The sequence below is a fragment of the Gobio gobio genome (assembly GCF_949357685.1).
Source record: "Gobio gobio genome assembly, chromosome: 5".
NCBI classification, from domain to species: Eukaryota; Metazoa; Chordata; class Actinopteri; order Cypriniformes; family Gobionidae; genus Gobio; species Gobio gobio.
The window spans coordinates 60,852,945-60,876,572 of record NC_137101.1 but is presented as its reverse complement, the minus strand read 5'-3'; the positions used below and the strand labels follow the sequence as shown (position 1 = coordinate 60,876,572).

At 41.7% G+C, this 23,628-nt stretch overlaps 1 protein-coding gene across 1 annotated transcript; it reads left to right on the top strand.

Annotated features, from left to right (window-relative positions):
• The first annotated feature begins 4,937 nt into the window (after positions 1-4,937).
• On the top strand, positions 4,938-22,097 carry LOC307126436 (uncharacterized protein). The gene is made up of 3 exons (XM_079816941.1): positions 4,938-5,005; positions 6,361-6,526; positions 19,349-22,097. Exons 2-3 carry the CDS (start codon positions 6,361-6,363, stop codon positions 20,842-20,844), a joined length of 1,662 nt encoding a protein of 553 aa, XP_079673067.1. The 5' UTR covers positions 4,938-5,005; the 3' UTR covers positions 20,845-22,097.
• The last annotated feature ends 1,531 nt before the right edge of the window (positions 22,098-23,628 follow it).

Here is a 23,628-nt window from a genome sequence, read left to right as displayed (position 1 = left end):
GTGGAAAGAGAGCATGATCGCATACAGAAAGCTTATCAGATCTCCTTATTTCTCGACTCTCTTAGAAGAAAACAAACACAACCCTAGATATTTATTCGATACAGTAGCTAAACTAACCAAAATAAACCTCTAACTTCTGATGTTTGTAAACAGCACAGCAGTAATGACTTTATGAACTTCTTTACATGTAAGATTTGTAATATTAGGAAGAGAATTTTAACCATGCAGCCGTCTACTACAGTATCACATCAGACAGAGCATTGTAGTGTCACTGAGGAAAAACTACACTCGTTCACTGCTATAGGAGAAGAAGAATTGGCTAAACTCGTTAAATCATCAAAATCAACAACATGTATGCTGAACCCTATACCAACTTGGCAATTAAAAGAGATGCTTCCAGAGGTCATAGATCCTCTTCTTAATATAATTAATTCATCTTTGTCATTAGGATACAGGCACGTGCAGAGGGGGGGGCTTTGGGTGCTCGAGCCCCTGCCCTTTTTCAAAATTAATCAAAAGTGCCCCTCTCAGACAAATATCAATGATAATATCGTGGTCAATAAAACTAAATAAATGTGATTATTATAACATGACATTGATGACAATGTATACAATAGTAATGAACGGCTCAAAAGTCGGACAATTTCCGTTGAGGCGTTGCCATAACGCGTTGCTATGGGTTGCGTGCGTTTTGATTGATTGCTGATTTTCCTCTGTTCGGAAGCGGCTCTCGAGCCAAATATGGTCCTTTCAGAGAGTGTGTTGCCTTATGGAAAAAAAGTAAACCAATATTTTTTTTTATCCATAATCAGAGCTAATGTGTTGATTTAATTACAAATCTATATATTATATATTTTAAAGTATTACACAATTCACCAATGCCCGTTTGTCATGTATATACACCAACCAATCGTGATCTGGCAAAGCAAGTTCAAATTCCATTGGGCATGTGAAGTGGAGCGGTAATTTTCTGTTCTTATTCATAAATCGGTTGAAAACTACATAGACAGACGAACTAACGTTTCGGGCTTTCGGTACGGTGCGCCCGTGTACCGAACGGTTATGAATGTAATCTATAACAGTTAACAGTCGGCTTGTTTAAAGCGCGGAACACACTTCAATCCGAGTTCCCACACGAACATATTAAGTATTTAGTCCATTTTATCACGAAATTCAAACGATAAATGCCGTTTTAACGCTCTATTATGTGACTGTTCATCTTCAAGCGGCAGCGCGCGGCGCGCGAGTGAACGCGATCATCTCTTCTAAAGAAATGAATATTTAAAGGTATGTTGAGGATACATTACAACTTACTGAAACGTATCATTTGTTGTGTAATCGCTCCATCGGTGTTTCAACCGTGGAAAGACAATAAAACAGCTTGTAAACAAACAATGTCATGTAGAATCACATTTACCTCAGAAGTCATTCAGTGTCCACAGCTGTGAGTTCACTAGAGAGATTAACTCTTTTCGTGAATACATGCACTATATTAGATATATTCGTTATATTAGCCTATATATATTCATACCACTTAGCCTGTTAGTGATGTCTTGTTTATTTAATGTATGTTTAAATAAACCTGTCATGAAAATTACAGCCACTAAATGATTATATTTCAACAAATAAATAAAAAAAAAATAATAATTAGATTTAGATATTAATGCAAAAACTGCCTTATGTGAAGCTATGAGTGTTGATTATTATATCTAAAAATAAATAGCAAATGAATTTAGGCTAATAGTTTGGGCTCTGTTGTTAATCTTTAATAGCAATATGTAAGGGCTCCCTATAGTTTACAGCATTATCTTTAAGAAACTTTTAGTTATAATTGAATTCATTTAAGGACAGACACAATTTTTTTTTTATTAAACCACTGTTGAATAAAAATTAATAAAACGCAATTTTGTAAAACTGCTGTACCGAATCCGTACCGAACCGTGACTTCAAAACCGAGGTACGTACCGAACCATCAGTTTTGTGTACCGTTACACCCCTAATATAATATATTTACATATTGCCCCTTTTTTACATTTGAGCCCCTGCCTCTGAAGAACTCTCTGCACGGCCCTGTTAGGATATGTACCGAAAACTTTTAAGTTGGCTATTATTAAACCACTTATTAAAAAAACGCAACTTGATCCTACAGAATTAGTCAATTACAGGCCAATCTCAAATCTACCCTTTCTGTCAAAAATACTTGAAAAGGCAGTGTCCTCACAATGATGTTCCTTTTTTAGAAAGAAATGGTCTCTGTGAGGGTTTCCAGTCAGGATTTAGACCGTATTATAGTACTGAGACTGCTCTCATCAGAGTTACAAATGATTTACTCTTATCATCCGATCGTGGCTGTATCTCTCTATTAGTGTTACTCGATCTTAGCGCTGCATTCAATACTATCGACCACAGCATTCTTTTAAATAGACTCGAAAATTATGTAGGCATTAGTTGTGTGGCATTGGCATGGTTTAAATCATACCTATCTGACCATTATCAGTTTGTAGCAGTAAATTAAGAGATGTCACACCGATCACAAGTTCAGTATGGAGTACCGCAGGGCTCATTGCTAGGACCGTTGCTCTTCACCCTGTACATGCTACCACTGGGAGATATCATTAGGAAGCATGGCGTTAGTTTTCATTGTTATGCTGAAGATACTCAGCTCTATATTTCTTCATGCCCTGACGAAATTTACCAATTCACAAGATTAACGGAATGCATAGCTGATATAAATAATTGGATGACTAGTAATTTCATGCAACTCTATTCAGAATTATTATTTTTTTTTAATTATTGGACAAAAAAGCTCCACAAGTAGTAACCTAGAATACTGTCTAACACTTGATGGCTGCTCTGTTAAGTCCTCGTCGTCAGTGAGGAACCTGGGTGTGCTCTTTGATACCAATCTTTCATTTGAAAGCCACGTTTCTAGCATCTGTAAAACTGCATTCTGCCATCTTAAAAATATATCTATGCTCTCAATGCAAAATGCTGAACAGTTATGCGTTCATGACCTCAAGGCTAGATTATGCTCTACTGGGTGGTTGCCGTGCTCGCCTAATAAACAAACTCCAACTAGTCCAAAATGCAGCAGCTCGAGTTCTTACTAGAATCAAGAAGTATGACCATATTAGCCCGTTTCTGTCAACACTGTACTGGGTCCCTGTTAAACATTGCATACATTTTAAAATCTTGCTTATTATTTACAAAGCACTAAATGGTTTAGCTCCCCAGTATTTGAGCAAGCAACTTAATCTTAACACATTATACTCCATCACGTCTACTGCGGTCTCAAAATTCTGGCCAGTTGATAATACCGAGAATATCTAAATCAACTGCAGGCGGTCGATCCTTTTCCTATTTAGCACCTAAACTCTGGAACAGTCTTCCTAGCATTGTTCGGGAAGCAGACACACTCTATCAGTTTAAATCTAGACTAAAAACACATCTCTTTACTATGGCATACACATAAAACACTTTTTCAATTAAATGATTGTTAGGCTGTATTAAGTACTGTAGGTCAGCCGGAACCGGGAACACTTCCCATAACACCTGATGTACTCGTTACATCATCTGAAGAATAGCATCTACACTAATGTTAGTCTCTCTGTTTTATCCCGAGGTTTACTGCAGTCAGCCGGATCCGGGCCGTATCCAGATCAGATGGTGGACCTGCGCTCAGACAAGACCAACGCATGACCCCGAAGTGTCTGCAGAGCCTGTGTCAATTAGACTCCCACCTGAAATTGCCTCATCAACATGGCATCCTCAATAAACCCGTCTCTGGCCTGATGGCTCCAATCTTTTGAATATTGCACTTTAATAATTGTTTAATCAATACGGCATCCTCAATAAACCAGTTTCCGGCGTGATGACTAAGATCTTTTGAATATTCCGATCTAATATGACCTTAAATCTGTAAAATTGCCAGAATAATAATCATACGCTGTTTCTTAATTGGCCAGAGGAGAACTGGCACCCTGACTGAGCCTGGTTTCTCCCAAGGTTTATTTTTCTCCATTAGGTCACCTGATGGGGTTTTGGTTTCCTTGCCACTGTCACCTTTGTCTTGGCTTGCTCAGTTGGGGACACTAATTTTTTCAACTAAATATCCAAATAAATCTAATTATTAAACTAAATTAACCATATAAACTAAATTACTGATCTAATTACTAATCTAATGCCCACATTGTCACTGTATTATAATTGAAAGGAGCTAGATGACATCACCGTTTTCTCCGGAGCGGCTGTACGGCTGAATAAAATTCTGTTGCATTATTTTCCTGTTAAACACTGTGAAGCTGCTTTGAAACAATCTGCATTGTTAAAAGTTAAAACTTGACTATTAATGATAACATTAAAATTATATGTAAAGTGGTCTTTATTACAATACACTCAAAACAAAGGCTATGGGTGAAAAGTATTTACATATTACAAAATTATGAGATTAATTCAGATTACTGGTGTTGAAAAAAAAAAAAAAAGGTTCAGTTTACACCCACACTCATCTACTATAAGGAAAATAAATCAGAGGACAGAAACACAATTCATTTAGCACTATTGATTACATTACAAAATGTTACCTATTGATTGTTGAATATTTGTTTGAGTCTGTGGCCTTATATTATAAAATATAATATTGACAAACGTTAATTGTTTTCGATTAAACTCTTAAAAAAATAAGTATAAAATAAAAAGTTCTCAGCCCCTTGTATAAATGATTTCTGCACACAAACATTTGTGTTTAGCATTTACAGAATCTCACATATTAGATGTGGTTCAAACTCTTTCTTTGGTAGTTATTTTTAGCACATCATTGACCAACATGCATTTAAATATGTATTTCACCGATAATTCAACTGCTATGTGTTTTATTGTTTGTATGTGAATGTCTATGCACATCTGTGACTTGAGCATGTGATCAGGACTTTTATTTTGTAGTGGAGATGTGATGTCATAAGGCTGCGCCTCGCTCGTGCATCTGTTGTGATTCTGCTGAAGAAAGGTTTGTGTTTTAAGCTTTTTAAGTGTTTAAATCAATGCAAACTGTTCAGGCAATTTCATAGTTTTAACAAGAACCGTTAAATGAATGCTTTATTATTGAACTTAACATTATAATGCGTTATCTAACATTAATGAAATTTATTTTGTGTGAGTAAAGCTCATTCGCACGTGCTATAAATAAACTTGCCATTTCATACACAATGGCAATTCAAAATGCTTTATATAGAAAAGGTATTTAAATAGTGATAACATATGCATAAGAACCAAAAAATAAAAACAAGGCTAATTAAAACAGTTGTAAAGAGAATAAAACAAGGCTAATTAAAACAGTTGTAAAGAGAATAAAACAATAATAAAAAAAGATGCATAAGACCATAGAAATATACATTTGTAAAGACAATTAAAAAGAATTATGATTATATAGATAAAGTAACAATAACCAAAGATAAAACCAAGGTTAAATTTAAAAAGTTATTAAAAGAATAAAAAGATGATACCAGGGCTGCCAGCTTTTTTAAAAAAAACTTGGAGTGAGATTTGGTCGGGCCAACCCAAATTTTGTCCAGTACAAAACAATACTTTTTTTGCTTATTCAGCATCATAACCGTACACATAAATTTTTGTATTTAGGCCTGGGTACAAAATATATATTTCTCTTTTTTAATCGAGTCTCACTTTACAAAACAATATTGATTCTTAAATCCCAAGAATCCATTAGTCATCCTGTTTTCAGTTAATGAATGAAATAAGCATTGTAGTGCGCATCCCATCCAATAAATCGCAGTAATCTTTGTGCTTTATTTCTATTGATATGAAACAAAATCTCAAATTTCAAATTGCGAATTTTTTTTATTTTTTTTTACTCAAAAACTTCAATACTGTTTTGGAGCTGTTATATGTTATAAGTTATATGTTAATTGATGATAATTATTATAAATATTTTGAGTGTCTGTTTGTAAAAAAGATTCAATTGATTTTAAAGTTGCTTAAAGCATGAGCAAAAATCATTAAGTGCATAAATAGTTTTGCTGCCTCTGTTGTTAAATATGGTCTTGTATGCCTAAAGTTAGCCAAATTAAATTTGATAATATTAAATGCGTAAATGTAACAAGAACAACAAACACAAACTAGTAATGCCAATTGCTAATTAAAATGTCTAGATATGAACCCAACTATATAAATTGTGTTCTTTTGTTAATTTGTAGTATTTAGAGTGTTTTTAGAGAGTTTTTTTGTTGTCTAATCAGGTCATTTAAGGCTATTAACTCTCACTCTGACTGACTCTCTTACCAGTGACTGAACTACTGATTTAGTTTGGATGTGTTTTTTATTTCTGTGATTATTCTTATCTTAAAGATGGAGTTTATTAAAGAGGAGAGTGAAGACCTGAAGATTGAAGCAACATTGAAACATGAAGAAACTGAGGAACAAACAAAGATGGCGTTTATTAAAGAAGAGAGTGAAGACGTGAAGGTTGAAGAAACATTGAGAGTGAAACATGAAGAAACTGAGGAACAAACAGGTTGGTTTCATTCTCAAAGCTGAACTCATTTGATTCTTATTTTCTTTTTTTTCTTTTTTTCTTCAGTAACAAAAAGTACAGAAAAACAGTAATAACAGCAAAAATTAAGTAAATTAAAAATACAAATAATAATAATACAAAGAAGATAATTGGAATATGCAACAACATAACAAGGATGAATAATATACACAGGGCTATTGAAATCAAAACCATATTTCTAAATAATAATAAAAAAACAACGGTCCTTATAAAGGATAACATTTCAAGGCTTTACAGCAGTCTAAAGTCTTTTTTGCCTTGGTGTTCCTTACACCCTCCAAAGATTTAAGATACTGACAAATCTCAAACTTAAATTGTATGAAATTAGGTGTATTTTTTGCCCATCGACATTTATGAATGATATTTACCTAAAATAATAAACAAATTAAGAACAAAACAAATGTTTTTTTTCTAAAGGTTTGTCATAAAAAATATATATATTTTTGTCCTCCAGAGTAATGTCAGTTCCAGAAATCTCCTTTAAAAAGACCTTAAAATCACACCAAAACAATTTAGAGCAAATACAATTAAAAAAAAGATGACAAATACTCTCGTCATTCAAATGACAAAACTTTCTTAAGTCTTTTAATGACCTGATTGACTGGGTAAACGCAATGAATGATTTTAAATGAAACCTCAAGAATCTTATTGATGACACAGTATCTCCTTGGAACCATAAAAACCTCCTCCCACTCTCCCATGTCCCGGAAGTGTGAATTCCAAAAACTTTTGGCTGGGGGAGTCCTACATGAACGTCTCGGTTACGTATGTAACCCTCGTTCCCTGAGGAGGGAACGGAGACGTAACATCAGTGACTGACGAATGGGGTTTCGCTTAGAAGCCTATCAACTTCTCGAGATCTAGAAAACGGCCAATGGCAGTGCTAATGCCATGGGCATGCGGAATTTGCATAGCGGACTCCGCCCCACCACGTGGTTATATAAGGAAGTACGCTGGCAATATCGTATTATGTTTACCTGCTGAGGAGCCAAGACTGAACTCCCGGCCGTTCCAGCGGTACAGCGGATGTGGCAGAGGGACGTTACGTCTCCGTTCCCTCCTCAGGCAACGAGGGTTACTTACGTAACCGAGATGTTCCCTTACGTTCAATCACTCCGAGTAACGTCAGTGACTAACGAATGGGATCCCAATAGAATCAAGCCACTCGGCTGTCTTCCAGTGCCCTGCGGAAGTGCGAGTGCCCTGTCGTAAGACTAGTACAGACTAAGGACTCCCACTTATCACAGGAATACCAAGGTACACTGGGAGGCATATTCCAGGTGGATGTATGCGCCAGAATGCCTACCCCTAGGGAGAAGTGGTGGGGCTCGCCAGAGTGGAACCATGCACACGGGGCACCTGGCCGGACACAAGGGTCTGGGCTCAGAGAGGGCAGACTAACTGGTGTCGGCGTAAACAGTGCTGGAGGAGCTCAGGGCTTCCGGGAAGCTCACCTGAGGAGAATATTGCACGTATCCAGTCCGTGGAGTGGAATGACGAGCAAGCGAAGACACCTGAGCCTAGTCCATAACCGGCCACTATTAGAGGCGAGTACATAGTCGGACACAGGCTCCACTCGGAGATTGTAAAATCTGGCGAATGTATTCGGTGTCGCCCAGCCTGCAGCTCTGCAGATGTCTGTTGGCGAGGCGCCATGCGCTAAAGCCCAAGAGGAGGCCACACTCTGAGTGGAGTGTGCCCTGACCCCAAGGGGGCATGGACGGCCTGCTGCTGGTAAGCCAAAACAATGGTGTCCTCTATCCAGTGAGACAGCCTTTGCTTTGAGAGAGCCTTTCCCTTCAGCTTCCCACCATAACAGACAAAGAGCTGGTCTGAGGTAGAGGGCTGCATTGGGATTGAGTCCCGCCGGGTCCCGCGGGACCCAACGTAAATCTCGCGGGAGCGGGCGGTTTGAATTTTGCTGCGGGCGGGAATGGGCGGCAAAAAAAAAACACTGCGGGAATCGGCGGGATAGGGAGGTTGCCTAACGACATGATGGAGAAGATGTCAATAGATGATGTAGAAAAGAACCTCAAACGAGGTATTTACAGCACAAAAGCTAAGCAAGGAAAGTCTGACATTTGGAGAAGTTTCTCAATTGTTTTGGTAGGCAAAGTCATGCGGTATAACGTTATATGTATCCACATATTGCGCAGCTGGCAAATACATAGATACTTGATCATACCTCACCAAAAACGCTCAGCACTCCCTGCAGGTCAAGTTGACTGTTTGGTGTTTTTGACAAACAATACATAGAAGTTTAGTGAGTGGAAATGGATTGTTTCTAAATGTCCGTTTGCTATTTTGTGTTCACATTACGTTCTGTTGAAGCATGTTTTCTCAGGTTTCCTTTCAGTCGGTCACGTTCGACGGAATTGGGATCTGTTTTTTGTTTCTCAATCTGGTTTTCTGTTTTGCAAAGCAGTCTATTTTTATGTGCAAAGTTTTTGATAAAAACGAAATTATTTTTGAATGTTTTTGTCTTTTTTTTTTTTTTTTTTTACATGCAGGCCAGGGAAACGAAACAAACAACCCCATGAATCTCTTTAATAATATCAATACAAATACGTGTTTTTTTTCCCCTGCGGGACGGGAGAAGACACTAAATCAATGCATCTCTATTATTGTGCGGGAATAAATTCTCTGAGTTTTGCGGGTGCGGGCGGGAGTGGACATACATATTGCGGGAGCGGGCGGGAGTGTAACACATACGTTGCGGGAGCGGGCGGTAATGGTCAGAAATTCGGCGGGTGCGGGCGGGAGCGGGATGAAGAAAACAGTCCCGCGCAGGGCTCTAGTCTGAGGTCCTGAAACACTGCGTTCTGTCTATGTAAGCACGGAGGGCGCGTACTGGACAGAGCAGTGCCAAGGCTGGGTCTGCCCCCTCCAAGGGCAGCCCTTGCAGGTTCACCACATGGTCTCTGAATGGAGTGGTGGGAACCTTGGGCACATATCCGGGCCGCGAGAGTGAGAGTTAGCCGGCCCGAACTCTAGGCATGCTTCGTCAACCGAAAATGCCTGCAGGTCCCCTGCCCTCTTGATGGAGGCCAAAGCAGTCAGAAGTGCTGTCTTCATTGACAAGAACTGAAGATCGACTGACCGCAAAGGCTCAAAGGGAGGCGTCTGCAGAGCATCTAAGACTACTGCGAGGTCCCAAGAGGGCATGAGGGGAGCACTAGTACCCCTTTTCTACCAAGGCAGTGCTGGTGCTAGTTCAGAGCCAGAGCCTAGTTTCAAATCGGTTCTTTGTGTTTCCACACCCAAAGCACCAGCTCCGAGCCAGGAAAAGTGGTTCTTAAGTAGCACCAAAACATTGCTGGGCTAGAAGTAAGAACCAATTACGTCAGGCGCTGGGGGCGGGGTCAACAAGACGAACACAAACTCTATATCCGCCATTTTTGAAATAGCAGCTAATGCAGCTGCTGCTCGTTTATAATCTCCGTCTATACAAATCACGTTGAGCTGCATGAATGTGTTGGATTCGCTGTGTTTTCGTTATGTTTTGATGCCGATGTAGGATCGTGTTTGCATTGTTGATGGAAGGCTTGTTCGCAGCGGTGCTGTGCAGACCGACCGCCGTATGACAATGAGTCCAGCGAGAGCATATGACTCCTTGTGCTTTTGATTCACTCATGCAGTTTTTTTAATATCATACGTGGATCAGTCTGCACAGCGCCGAACAAGCATCTCGAACAAGTCTGGTGTGTTTGTGTTTCACGCTGCCTCGCTAGCATTGCTGATAAAGATGAGACGTATACAGTGACGCAAGACCTGGCTCTGTTGTGGCTCTCAGCATATGGAAAAGCAAATGGTTCTTAGAAGGCTCCTCAGTCGAACCAACTATGAACTGGGACTAGCACTGACTCTGAAGTACCACCCGGTTTATTCTGATGGAAAAGGAGGATTCAGTCTCCTCACTCCCCCAGGAACCTGATGACCAGGTCGTGCTGTCTTACCTTTTTGTTCTCCAAGAGGTCGTGGTGGGCAGATATTGCGGACACATATACTTTAAGGGTGGAAGGAGACAGCTTTCGTTCCAACCCTTCTTGGAGAAACGAGAGCACGGACCCGATCGGGCATTTCCAGGGGTCTTCTTGGCGAGAAGAGCACCAGGTGACGAAGAGGTTCCACTTCAACGCATAGGCATGCCGAGTGGACTCTGCCATAGCGGAAGTGATGGTAGCCACCACCGGAGGTGGTAGGGTACTCAAACCTGCCACGTCTTATCCAGGAGCCACACATGGAGGTTCCAGAGATCGGGACGCGGGTGCCATAGGGTGCCCAATCTCTGAGTGAGGAGGTCTTTCCTCAGAGGAATAGGCCAGGGAGGGGCTGTCGCAAGGAGTAAGAGTTCGGGGAACCAGGTCCGGCCGTGCCAATACGGGGCGACCAGAAGGACCTGTTCCTTGTCTGATCTTGCACAATAGCTGTGCGAGAATACTCACTGGGCGAAACGCATACTTGTGTAGGCACTGCGGCCAGCTGTGCGCCAGTGCATCCATGCCGAGCGTGCCCTCGGTCAGGGAATAGAACAGGCTGCAGTGGGCAGAGCCCTTGCTCTCGATTTGACGGAGGCAAATCAGCAGTGACTGCGCGCACTCGCTCGAAAGCTGCGTACAATGTCCATACCGAGAAAAGAGATCCTCTGCGCTGGGCATAGTTTGCTCTTCTCCCGGTTGACCCGAAGGCCCTGACGGGTTTAGTGTTGGAGCACTAAATCTCTGTGTTCGCACACCTGCGCTCGAGAGTGACCCAGGATGAGCTAGTCGTAGAGGTAGTTCAGGAATCCTGTGCTGCCTTAGTGGCGCAAGGGCTGCCTCGACAATCTTTGTGAAGACGCGAGGGGACAGAGATAGCCTGAATGGGAGGACTGCGTACTGATATGCCCGCCCCTCGTAAGCAAACCGCAGGAACGGTCTGTGTTGAGGTAGGATGGAGACATGGAAGTAGGCGTCCTTCAGGTCGATCGCTGCAAATCAATCGGCTGGACGAACGCATTCGAAAAGGTGTTTCGCTGTCAACATCCTGAACGGAAGCCTGTGAAGGGATCGGTTCAGGACGCGCAGGTCCAAGATTGGTCATAACCCACCGGTTTTCTTGGGTACAATGAAGTAGGGGCTGTAGAAGCCGGACTTCATTTCGGCAGGAGGGAAAGGCTCGATCACACCCTTCGCCAATACGATGGCAAACTCTGCACGCATGCCACCATGGTGTGAGGGACTCCTCGAAAGCGGGGAGGAGCCAGCGCAAACTGAATTTGGTCCTCGCTACCCAGTGGGACAGTCCCAGAAGCTGAAGCGAGGCTCCCAGAAACTGCACCAGCGGGGTCATTCGGACCACAGACGAACCCTGGGTGGGGCAGTGAGGCAGCATTACCGGCCCAGACGTGGGAGACGTAGCATCCTGGTGGGGGGGCACGGTTAACAGCTGCGTCCTGACAGAGGAGACCAGGGAAGGACGCACGTTCCACTGGGGTCTGCTCTGAGAGAAGGCTGGCGACAGAGAGGGATGCGAGTTGTGGGGCCCGGGGGCGGCGCACACTGTCATCACCGATCTCTGCGCGCTCAGGGATGGGGGTGTCAGTTCTTTCTTTAACCACATTAGGGTGCTGCTGACCTGGGGGCCAGCAGCGGAACAAAAGATTCTCCCCCGGCCCTCTCCCGGGGGAAGGAGTGGCCATGCTGCATGTCGCACAGCAACTTGGCCTGGTAGGCCTGAAGAGTTGCCATGGCATGCAAAGAAGCGGCAGCCTCCCCCGCAGCTCTGTAGGTTTTCGCCACCAAGGTTGATTAGATTAGATTATATTAGATTAGATTAGATTCAACTTTATTGTCATTACACAAGTACAAGTACAAGGCAACGAAATGCAGTTTAGGTCTAACCAGAAGTGCAATAGCAGCAAGTGCAGGATATACAACGGTTGCATAAGTGCAGGACATGGATATGTACTGAATATATATAAATATATATAAATAGAGAGATGGTTATTACTATAAACAGAATTTACAGGTGAATATGTACAGTGAATAAATATACAGATGGCTATTACTATAAACAGAATTTACAGGTTAATATGTACTATGAATATAATATAATATACAGATGGCTATTACTATAAACAGAATTTTACAGATAGAGGTATACAATGATATGATAGGCTAAAATGAGGAATATAGTAGTGGATTAAAGTTGTGCAATAAATTATGGACAGAAGCTATCCGAAAAAAGTGTAAAAGTGCAGTGGAAAGTGATTGCATATTACAGTTAGAAGTACGGTGCAAAATGCAAATGTAAACAGTAGGTACTGTAAATAACAGTCGGCAGTGCAAATGAGCTTAATCCAATTAAGGTATGGTAGTGAAAAATGCATAAGTAAACAGTTGTTACTATAATAAACAGTCGGTAGTGCAAATAAAGTGAAGGTAGATGTGAGGGGGGAGAGGAGAGTTATCAGTATATGAGGGAAGTGGATCAACGAGGGTTAGAGTTCAGTAAAGAGACAGCTCTGGGGAAAAAAACTGTTCTTTAGTCTGCTGGTCCTGGTCCGGAGGATCCTTAAACGCCTGCCGGAGGGCAGGAGAGAAAACAGTCTGTGGGCTGGGTGAGAGGAGTCCTTGAGGATGCTGCGAGCTCGATGCAGGCAGCGTTTCCTCTGGATGTGCTCGATGGCAGGTAGTGGAGTCCCTGTGATGCGCTGGGCAGTTTTCACCACCCGCTGCAGTGCCTTGCGCTCCGCAACAGAGCAGCTCCCATACCATACTGCGACACAGTTGGTCAGGATGCTTTCTATTGCGCAGCGATAGAAGTTCACCAGGATAGCCGAGGAGAGCTGATTCTTCCTCAGTGTCCTCAGGAAGAAGAGGCGCTGGTGAGCCTTCTTGACCAGGCTGGAGGTGTTGGTTGTCCACGACATGTCCGCTGAGATGTGGATCCCCAGGAACTTGAAACTGGAGACACGCTCAACAGCCATTCCATTGATGTGGATGGTGTCGTGTGTGCCTCTTGACTCCTTCCTGAAGTCCACGATGAGCTCCTTCGTTTTGGTGGTGTTGAGGAGCAGGTTATTTTCAGTGCACCATGTGGCCAGGTGCTGGATCTCCTCCCTATAGGCAGTCTCATCGTTGTTGCTGATGACACCAATCACCGTAGTGTCGTCCGCAAACTTGACGATGGAATTAGATCCATACACAGGCTTGCAGTCGGAGGTGAAGAGGGAGTAGAGAAACGGGCTTAGCACACAGCCCTGTAGTACACCAGTGTTAAGTGTGATGGACGTGGAGCAGGTGAATCCTGATCGAACATTCTGGGGTCTGTCAGTTAGGAAGTCCAAAATCCAGTTGCACATTGAGGTGTTGATGCCCAGGTCTCCAAGTTTGGCACTTGGTTGGGATGACAGTGTTGAATGCTGAGCTGAAGTCAACAAACAGCATACGTGCATAAGTGTTCTTATTGTTCAGGTGAGTGAGCACAGAGTGCAGTGCCATGGAAACGGCATCCTCTGTGCTCCTATTGCTGCGGTAGGCAAACTGGTGTGAGTCCAATGTGGATGGTAGAGAGTCTTTTAGGTGTTCCAGGACCAGCCGCTCAAATTACTTCATCATGATGTGAACCTACCGGCCTTGGAGGGGTGCTTTGGGTCACCGCGCCAGGTCGAAGCACTCTGAGGACACAGTTGCATTGCAACAGAGCATTCGACTGGGGGGACCCCAGTGTACCCTTTGGACGCCGCCCCATCAAGGGCGAAGACAATGGGGTCTTCAGGACCGCACTAGCTCCTCATGCACTTCCGGGAAGAATTGGAGGGGTGGCCGGACGGGTGTTAGGAGTGACAGGAGCCGGCCCCGATGTACTCGCCTAAGTGCATGAGGCATGAGCGTCGGAGTTTTATTCCACACCGTCACCCTCAGATCACCCTGGCCACCAGCCAAAGTGCCACCTCTTGTGGAGACCGCAGATTGGGGTATAGCAGAGGGGACTCTCACTCCGGCATCCGTGCGGAGTTCACAGAGTCTTGACCATAACACTGAGATGGGCATGTTCCCTCAGTGGGAACATGAGTCATCCACAAGCTCTGCCTGAGCGTGCTGAAAGCCCAAACACGTCAGACAGTGATTGTGTCCATCGGGAGGCGAAAGAGATCGACCGCAACCAGAAGAACACGGGCGAGACATCCTGAAAAGGACGTGCCACATGTGAGCTATTTTTTGAGAGGAAACCTTGCAGTCGATACCGAAGCACCCAGGGAAACGCACACCAGCTGGATACAGATCACTGCACAAATCAGCAGGCAGGAAGTATGCGATCGCTGGAACGCGCTGTCAGACCAACACCGACTGGAAGGCTGCTCGTCTCGAAGAAGCTGACAGAGTCTCAGAAGGCTTTGGGGAGTGAAGAGGTAGGTACTCTTGGCTCCAAAGCAGAAACATTTTCTTATTAATTTCCTTAATAATTGACTTTGGAGCATCTAAAACCATTGCTATATAACCTAATCTTGACAACCCTTCCGCCTTTGATAACAATATTCTACCAGTCAAAGACAAATCTCTAATTAACCAGGCATTACATTTCTTTTGTACTTTATCAATTAATGGAAGATAATTTAAACTCTTTCTTTTTGACTTTTTTCATATTTTGACCCTCAGATAAGAGACTTTTCCACCACATCATCAGGTATATCTTTCAAAGGGTTCAAAATAGTTCACATTTATTCATATTTATAATTAAGCCAGAGGCTGATGAAAACATATCTAAACACCTGAGTGCTGCATCTATTTCTTTGTCACTTCTCAAAAATATGGTTGTCACATCTGCAAGCTGTGAACATTTTATTTCTTTGTCCAATAAACGAATACCCTGAAATGGGTTATTTTTAACATGGAGACCCAACACTTGCATGACTAAAAGAAATAAGAAAGGAGCTGCAGGGTCTCCTTGTTTTACACCTCTAGAAATATTAAATCTGGAAGTTGTTCCAAAAGGCAATTTAATAGAAGTATTGCAATCACTATACATTGTACGAATGTATTACCAAAACAAAAAAATCAAGAGTATCCATCAAAAATCCATGGTCCACCGAGTCAAAAGCTTTGTAATAATCAATTAATAATATATAACTTTCATCCTGAATTAAGAAATTATAATCAATTAAGTCCAATACTAGACGAATATTATTTGCAATATATCTGCCACGCATAAAACCAGACTGGCAATCATCAATAATTTTATCCAAACAAAGTTTCAGCCTCTCTGCAAATATAGTCGATAGCAATTTAGCATAATTATTAATTGGTGATATGGGCCTCCAATTTTCAATATTAAGTGGATCTTTACCTGACTTTGGGATGAGGGTTATTAAATACTGATTCATTGTAGGCAGCATTTTCTCGGTTTCCAGTATCTCCTGAAACACATGCGCATAAACACAGAAAGATCTTCCTGAAAGGTTTTATAAAATTCAACGGTTAAACCGTCATTACCCGGTGATTTATTGTTTTTCAATGTAGCAATATTTCTATGAATTTCATCCAATGTTATTTCCCGATCACAATTTCTTTTTGAATCTTCATCTATTACTGTAGAATTTGTTTCAATGTTATCCAAAAAAGTCCTTACGCCTCCAATACCTTCATCTTTTGTGTATTTTTTTTAATAAAAACTTACTGGAAGATCTCATTTAAGTCCGTCGAAACTTATCATCAATCCCATTGTAATTTAACTAACATGTCTTTATCTGTTTGAGCAAGTCATTTGATCCTTAATCAAATGTCAATTTTCAATTTCAAATTAGCTTTATTAGCATGACTGTATCACAGTGTTGCCAAAGCATTAACATGTGTATAAATAATTTTCAAAAACACAAACATATTTACTATATATATATATATATATATATATATATATATATATATATATATATATATATATATATATATATATATATATATATATATATATATATATATATAGATAGCATAGTAAATAACAAGAACTATATATATAAGTCAATCAAATCCATCTATATAAGGGAGTAAATGAAGCAGGTAAAAGAAACATTTCTGGCCTGATTTGAAACACTGATTCCATCAATCACTTATACTGAGAAAATGGCTATCATGCTTGGAGAAGAGGTCAAAATGTGTTTTTAGTGATTGATCATTGTAACAAAGTTCAAATAGCAAGGAGGAAGAAGACAAAGGTTGGCGTAACTGGAACTCGTGCTTTTATTGTCTTTGTCCAACACAAAGTAAATGTTGCGCTCACATCGCTCTCAATAACTCAGAACTATATAACTTGTTTCCGACAATCTGTTCTCTCAGCTTACCAGCTCCCAGTGTCCACACGAGTTCCCAGTCAGTGGTTGTGTTCGAAATCGCCCCCTATACCCTTAAATAGGGCACTATTTGAGTGAACATCCATTTGTAGTGGTGTCCGAAACAATAGTGGACGTTTTTGAATGCACTCATTCAATCCCACCATGCACCGCAATAACGAGTGTACAGTAGATGTACGCGCTGGAGAATATGTTTGTTCGATGCCCGATCGGCGTATGACAGCAAAGTCCCGCGAGAGCATTTCGAGAGCAAACGAGAAACAACTCCTTATGCTTTTGAATCGTTCTCTCACTCAACCAGACGGTGTACTCTCAACGCACTGTGAGAGCTGCGCCCTGATGAATGAACTTACCACTGTCCGATTCGCCCTATGTACCCTCATTCTCCATTACTCCAAAAACGAGCCAACAAGCTTAAAGTTAACCCTATAACTCTTTACTTGTGTGGCACTGAACTTACTTGTAAAGGGGAATAATAAAGTAATAAGCATTTAATTAAAAAAATAACAATAATATGTATATAGTATAATATATATATATATATATATATATATATATATATATATATATATATATATATATATATATATATATATATATATATATATATATATAGTATAGTAGGCCTATATATTTCATACTTTATAGTAGGCTACTATTTATATTATGGACGTCAGAAGCAAAAAAAATGTCGGTGGGTCCTTTAACAGAAACATTTTACTGGAGTAGATTCAATTTACATAAAAATATATTTAAATATATCGGCTTGTTTAAACGTCTGGTTGAGGAAGACACACCTACGGAATACACAATCTTCAACAGCAGCAATAGTGTAGGGGTAAGACGCATGGCGTTAAGATTTGACGCAAATTGATCAGAGGTTCGAATCCAAACTCGCACTGATCCTTTTTTCCATCATATATCAGATCGGAAAGGAATTTATTTTCTATGAATATGAAGAAAATATTAGAAAAGTGAAAATTAAGCTTCTAACGCGTTTAATCAGTGTTTATCAGGGTATGTAAACAGACGTGCTCAATTAGAGACGATACAAGTGAGTGGGCCCAATATCATTGATCTTAAAAAGTGTGTGAGTCGAAGCCATCTCCTGGCGAAACGCGGGAATTCATTCAATGCACGGCGCGACTCTCACAGTGCATTATGGGTATTCTCTAATAATAATAATAATAATAATTTGTTACATTTATATAGCGCTTTTCTAGGCACTCAAAGCGCTTTACATAGAAGGGGGGAATCTCCTCAACCACCACCAATGTGCAGCATCCACCTGGATGATGCGACGGCAGCCATATTGCGCCAGTACACCCACCACACACCAGCTGATTGGTGGAGAGGAGACTGAGGGATGATACCAATCGTATATATACATATGGGGATGATTAGGAGGCCATGATGGACAGGGGCCAATGGGCAAATTTGGCCAGGATGCCGGGGTTACACCCCTACTCTTTATTGAAGGACATCCTGGGATTTTTAATGACCACAGAGAGTCAGGACCTCGGTTTAACGTCTCATCCGAAGGACGGATACTCGTTATTGTGGTGCATTGTGGGATTGAATGAGTGCACTTAATAACGTCCGCTATGGTTTCGGACACCACTAAATGGCTGTTCCCTCAAATAGTGCCCACAGCTGAATCAATCATCCATCCATCTTCCGAACCGCACTGGTCCAGCCCAATATCATGCATACAGGTATAAATGATCCTTTTTAAGATGATTATTATATTGTTTGATTAAGGTTACATGCTAGTTTCCGTAGCAGAGTTCAGGATAAATATTTTCATTATTACTGGAGCTGCCAAACAGCAAGCACAAACTGCAAAAACGGCAGCCTTTCCGGCGCACTTAGTGTCCGAAATCACTCACTCGTTTTCGAAGTGGACTAGGTATAGGGGGCGATTTCGGAAATAGCCAGTCTCTCTCTCCTCCATTGATGACTTCCCTCTGGTGTTATATCATCTCTCCACGCCAATCACTGTAATCAAACAGGTGATCATCATTTGAACTTGACCTACTTACTCACCGCCACTCTCCTGGCTCTCTCTCTCCATGCAGACCTCGCTAAACCACGCCCCCTCTGCCACATACCCCCACCGCCCGATTCAGGCCGGGGTGCCAGAAAAATTGCAATTAGATATTTTCCCCAAACCGTCCAGTCCTATATTCCAAACCACTTCAATAACACCTGTGGCACTGCCCTGAATACACAGAATCCAAACATGATGAAAAAAAGAGTTTGGAAATTGTCCTAAAGAAAGGAAATGGTTACGAATATTGAGAAAAGATTCTCTCTTTCTGTAGAATAGTGGGTATAGGATCTAGCATATGTGTTTTTTTTTTGTTTTTTTTGATGCCTTAAATGTTTTAATATCTTGATGTCTATTGTTTTGTGCCATTAAACTGGGATTAACTTGTTTTTGTCTCTTGTAGATCTGATGGCATTGAAAGTGGAGGGTCAAGAACTAAATGAAATGGAAGAGAAAGATCCGGATGGGCTATATCATGATTTCATAACTGGAGAAAAATCTTTTAGTTGCTCACAAACTGAAAAGATTTCCACACAAAAAATCACTCAAAGGCCTGGAAAGAGTTTAATTGAAAAACAACACTTTAAAGTCCACAGGAAAATTCACACTGGAGAGAAGCCTTACACCTGCCAACAGTGTGGAAAGCATTTCGCAAATAATATCAACTTTGGGCTACACATGAGGGTTCACACTGGAGAGAAGCCATACACCTGTCAACAGTGTGAAAAGAGTTTCACTCGAAAAGCAAGTCTTAAAGACCACTTGAGTATTCACATTGGAGAGAAGCCTTACACCTGCCAACAGTGTGGAAAGAGTTTCACTCAAAGAGGGAATCTTAAAGGCCACATGAGAGTTCACACTGGAGAGAAGCCTTACACCTGTCGACAGTGTGGAAAGAGTTTCACTCGAAAAGCAAGTCTTAAAGACCACTTGAGTATTCACATTGGAGAGAAGCCTTACACCTGCCAAGAGTGTGGAAAGAGTTTCACTCAAAGAGGGCATCTTAAAGGCCACATGAGAGTTCACACTGGAGAGAAGCCATACACCTGCCAACAGTGTGGAAAGAGTTTCACTCATAAAGGAAACCTTGAGGAACACATGAGAGTTCACACTGGAGAGAAGCCTTACACCTGCCAACAGTGTGGAAAGAGTTTCACTGATAAAGGGAGTCTTAAAGTCCACATGAGAGTTCACACTGGAGAGAAGCCTTACACCTGCCAACAGTGTGGAAAGAGTTTTGCTTATAAAAAAAATCTTAAAGTCCACATGAGAGTTCACACTGGAGAGAAGCCTTACACCTGCCAACAGTGTGGAAAGAATTTCGCTTATAAAGGAAGCATTGAGCTACACATGAGAGTTCACACTGGAGGAAAGCCTTACACCTGCCAACAGTGTGAAAAGAGTTTCACTCGAAAAGCGAGTCTAAAAGACCACTTGAGTATTCACACTGGAGAGAAGCCTTACTCCTGCCAAGAGTGTGGAATGAGTTTCATTCAAAGAGGGCATCTTAAAGGCCACATGAGAATTCACACTGGAGAGAAGCCTTACACCTGCCAACTGTGTGGAAAGAGTTTCACTCATAAAGGAAGCTTTGAGCAACACATGAGAGTTCACACTGGAGAGAAGCCGTACACATGCCAACAGTGTGTAAAGAGTTTCGCTGATAAAGGGAGTCTTAAAGTCCACATGAGAATTCACACTGGAGAGAAGCCTTACACCTGCCAACAGTGTGGAAAGAGTTTTGCTTATAAAAAGAATCTTAAAGCCCACATGATAATTCACACTGGAGAGAAGCTTACACCTGCCAACAGTGTGGAAAGAGTTTCACTCGAAAAGGAAACCTTGAGGAAAACACGAAAATTCACACTGGAGAGAAGGCTTACATCTGCCAAGAGGTAATGACCCCTTCCTGCTCCAACATGACTGCGCATCAGTGCACTTAAGATAATTGTTTTTTTTCTGAGGCTCTGAAGAATGCCTGCAGCTATCACTTGTAGCCAAGAACAGTGGTGAATGATACTATATTTATATCATCGTCGATATCATTATTGCAATCATGTTGTAAGGATATACATGAAAAAGCGTCGATTTCACAGAGACATCACCTCCCAGTGACTCCTTTCCTAATCTCATCAGCGAGTCATAAAACTCAGCCGGGAGCCAAAATGGTCCACACACATCCGGGCGTCCCTTTGCCCGGCTTATCTCAAACCCAATTTACAAGGACACGTTAAACAAACAGACAGACATTCCTTTGTTCCACAAACAATAATCCCATTTGATTGAACCCAGGAAGAACCAGATTTGTGGTCAACAGTTTTGATCCCCGCATAAATTAACAAGATTACCAGGACCCAATAGAGTGCTAAAAGCTTCCTAAGTGGCCCATTAAGAACATTCAGGAGACCCCAGAGACAATGGACCTAATACCCCTCCTTCTTCGACCACACATTCCAGAGTCTCTCTGCATCCAACACAAAGACTTCTCTGTAACACAAACACGAGGACTAAAACGAAATGTTTGAATCAATAGCATGAACTAATCTAAAATTGGAATTTGGAATAATTATATGCATTATGTACGTCCATATTACCAATGACGTTTCTCAGGGTGTCAAAACTTCTATTGCCACCGATTTGCATGCTCTCTTTTAGATATATGTTTAAGTACCGGGGAAATCACTAAGAAATCTCCTGACAACGTGTATCAATGTATTATGTTTATAATATGTATTATTACGCCTAACTCAAGCGACCAGAAACGGAGCACAAGGCTCCTCCCGGCGAAGCCAACTACCCCCTCAACAACCAGAGCTGTCCAGTCTCGCAAACGCAACAACCGCCCGCCAGCCAATCATCGCGAGAAGAGCCGTGCTTCAAAGAGCATTCAAAAACGCAAGTACAACTTTCCATTCTGGCTGAGCTGGTGAAAGTCGTGTCGAGCAGACACACTAAGGTTGAATTACTGATTCTCTCAGGTCGCGGTTTAAGAAATGGCTGCTAACGCTAGAAAGCTGGGACTCAACTACTTTAACAAATATCACATTTTCCTGCAAACTGTATGAATGGGTATATATGTGTGTGTGGTTTCGTTAGATTCGTTTGTATGTCTTAGAATAGTTCAATAAAGCCTTGTATTAATTTTTTATCTATACGTGTCTTGTGCTTTGTGCTCATAACTTATTGCCTTAAACTGTTCGATCGTGTTAAAGGTCCCATGGCATGAAATTTTCATTTTATGAGGTTTTTCAACATTAATATGAGTTCCCCTAGCCTGAATATTGTCCCCAAGTGGATAGAAATGTTGATCGGTGTAAACCCGAGTTCTGGCTGTCTCTCTCTGCCTTTGAGAAAATGACAGCCCAGACGAGCCAATCCTGAATTCTCCTGGTTTGACGTCCAAGCAGGAACGGTTACCTCCCTTTCCTCCACCCAGAGAATCTGGCACGCCCATGCAAACGCTCGCGAGGTTCATTCATGGGCTGTGAACGAGTGAACGCTGGCAGTTTCTCAGTGTTTGGATGTACAAATGAAAACAGAAGTCTTTTTTCAGTTCCTTCTGATCTGTGATCAGTGATTTCTTATGTGTAGCTAATTATTTATTATTCGTGCACACGCAGCGGCTTCTCTCTCTCCCGACAGAACGGTGTCTTTGTGTTTTCTATCTTGTGAGTCAGTGTTTTTGTACGTCCTCGTCGCGTCTATCGGTTCTAAAATGTGCATACAGTCATGAGTTTCTGCTCAACATCGGCCTCACACACGGCGAAGCTCGGGCTGCATTGGCCGGTGGCCTTCAACATCCCCGACCCCCAGTACTGCATCTGGCCCACAGCGGAGGCACCAAACGCGGCGAGAGATTAAGCAGAAGGGGGTTAAGCGTGAGCATATTCGGGCTAGCCAGCCTAGCCCCACAATAAACTGGATTACATTCGATTACTGCTGTTGTGTCTTTGTTTGCGCTGTGTACTCAACGCGCATCACTGACGCTTTTATTTTATTTTTAAAATAATGCTATTATCAACACTTACTTTTAACTCGTTCATCTCAACAGCTGTAATGGTACTTTGCATGTGTTACAAAGTTGGTAATAATGATGAAGACGGACTCGGTGTGACTGGGACTCGTGTTTATTCAGAACTCTCAGATACAAACACGATAAACTCGCGCTGACTGACAGCGCTCTCATAACTCAGTAGTTACTATAAATAACTTTGTTAGCAAACGCTGAGCTCCGTCTCTGGTACATTAGTGATGTCCGGTTCGCGAACGATCTTTCTTTTGAACCAGTTCTTTTTAGTGAACCGAATCAGTTCACCAAATCGGACTGAATCGTTCTAAACGGTTCGCGTCTCCAGTCAGCGCTGATCCATAATTTACTAAAGTTACTAACTTTCTGACATGAGTGACAGTCCCTCCGACTAGAAATAGACTAATAACCTGAAGTATATGCTGTAACTACAACAGTTCAGACATGCTGAGAACTGATGTGAAGTGAACTCAGGTCTATCCGTCTCTCTGGCAGCAGCTCGTGCCTGCTCGTGCCTCGTAGACCTCGTTAAACCACGCCCCCTCCGCTCCATTTAAAATGCAAATATGTCAGCCAATCACAACAGTGGGCGTTTTTACTGAAGTCTCACAGCAGACACGCCTCTTGAAGCAGGGCATTCAGCCACAGGGCAAACA

Excerpts from the sequence above, each read along its gene's own strand:
- LOC307126436 (XM_079816941.1), top strand. The coding sequence starts at position 6,361 with ATGGAGTTTATTAAAGAGGAGAGTGAAGACCTGAAGATTGAAGCAACA. Across the intron at positions 6,527-19,348 it reads AGAAACTGAGGAACAAACAG|ATCTGATGGCATTGAAAGTG; the intron begins GTTGGTTTCATT and ends TGTCTCTTGTAG.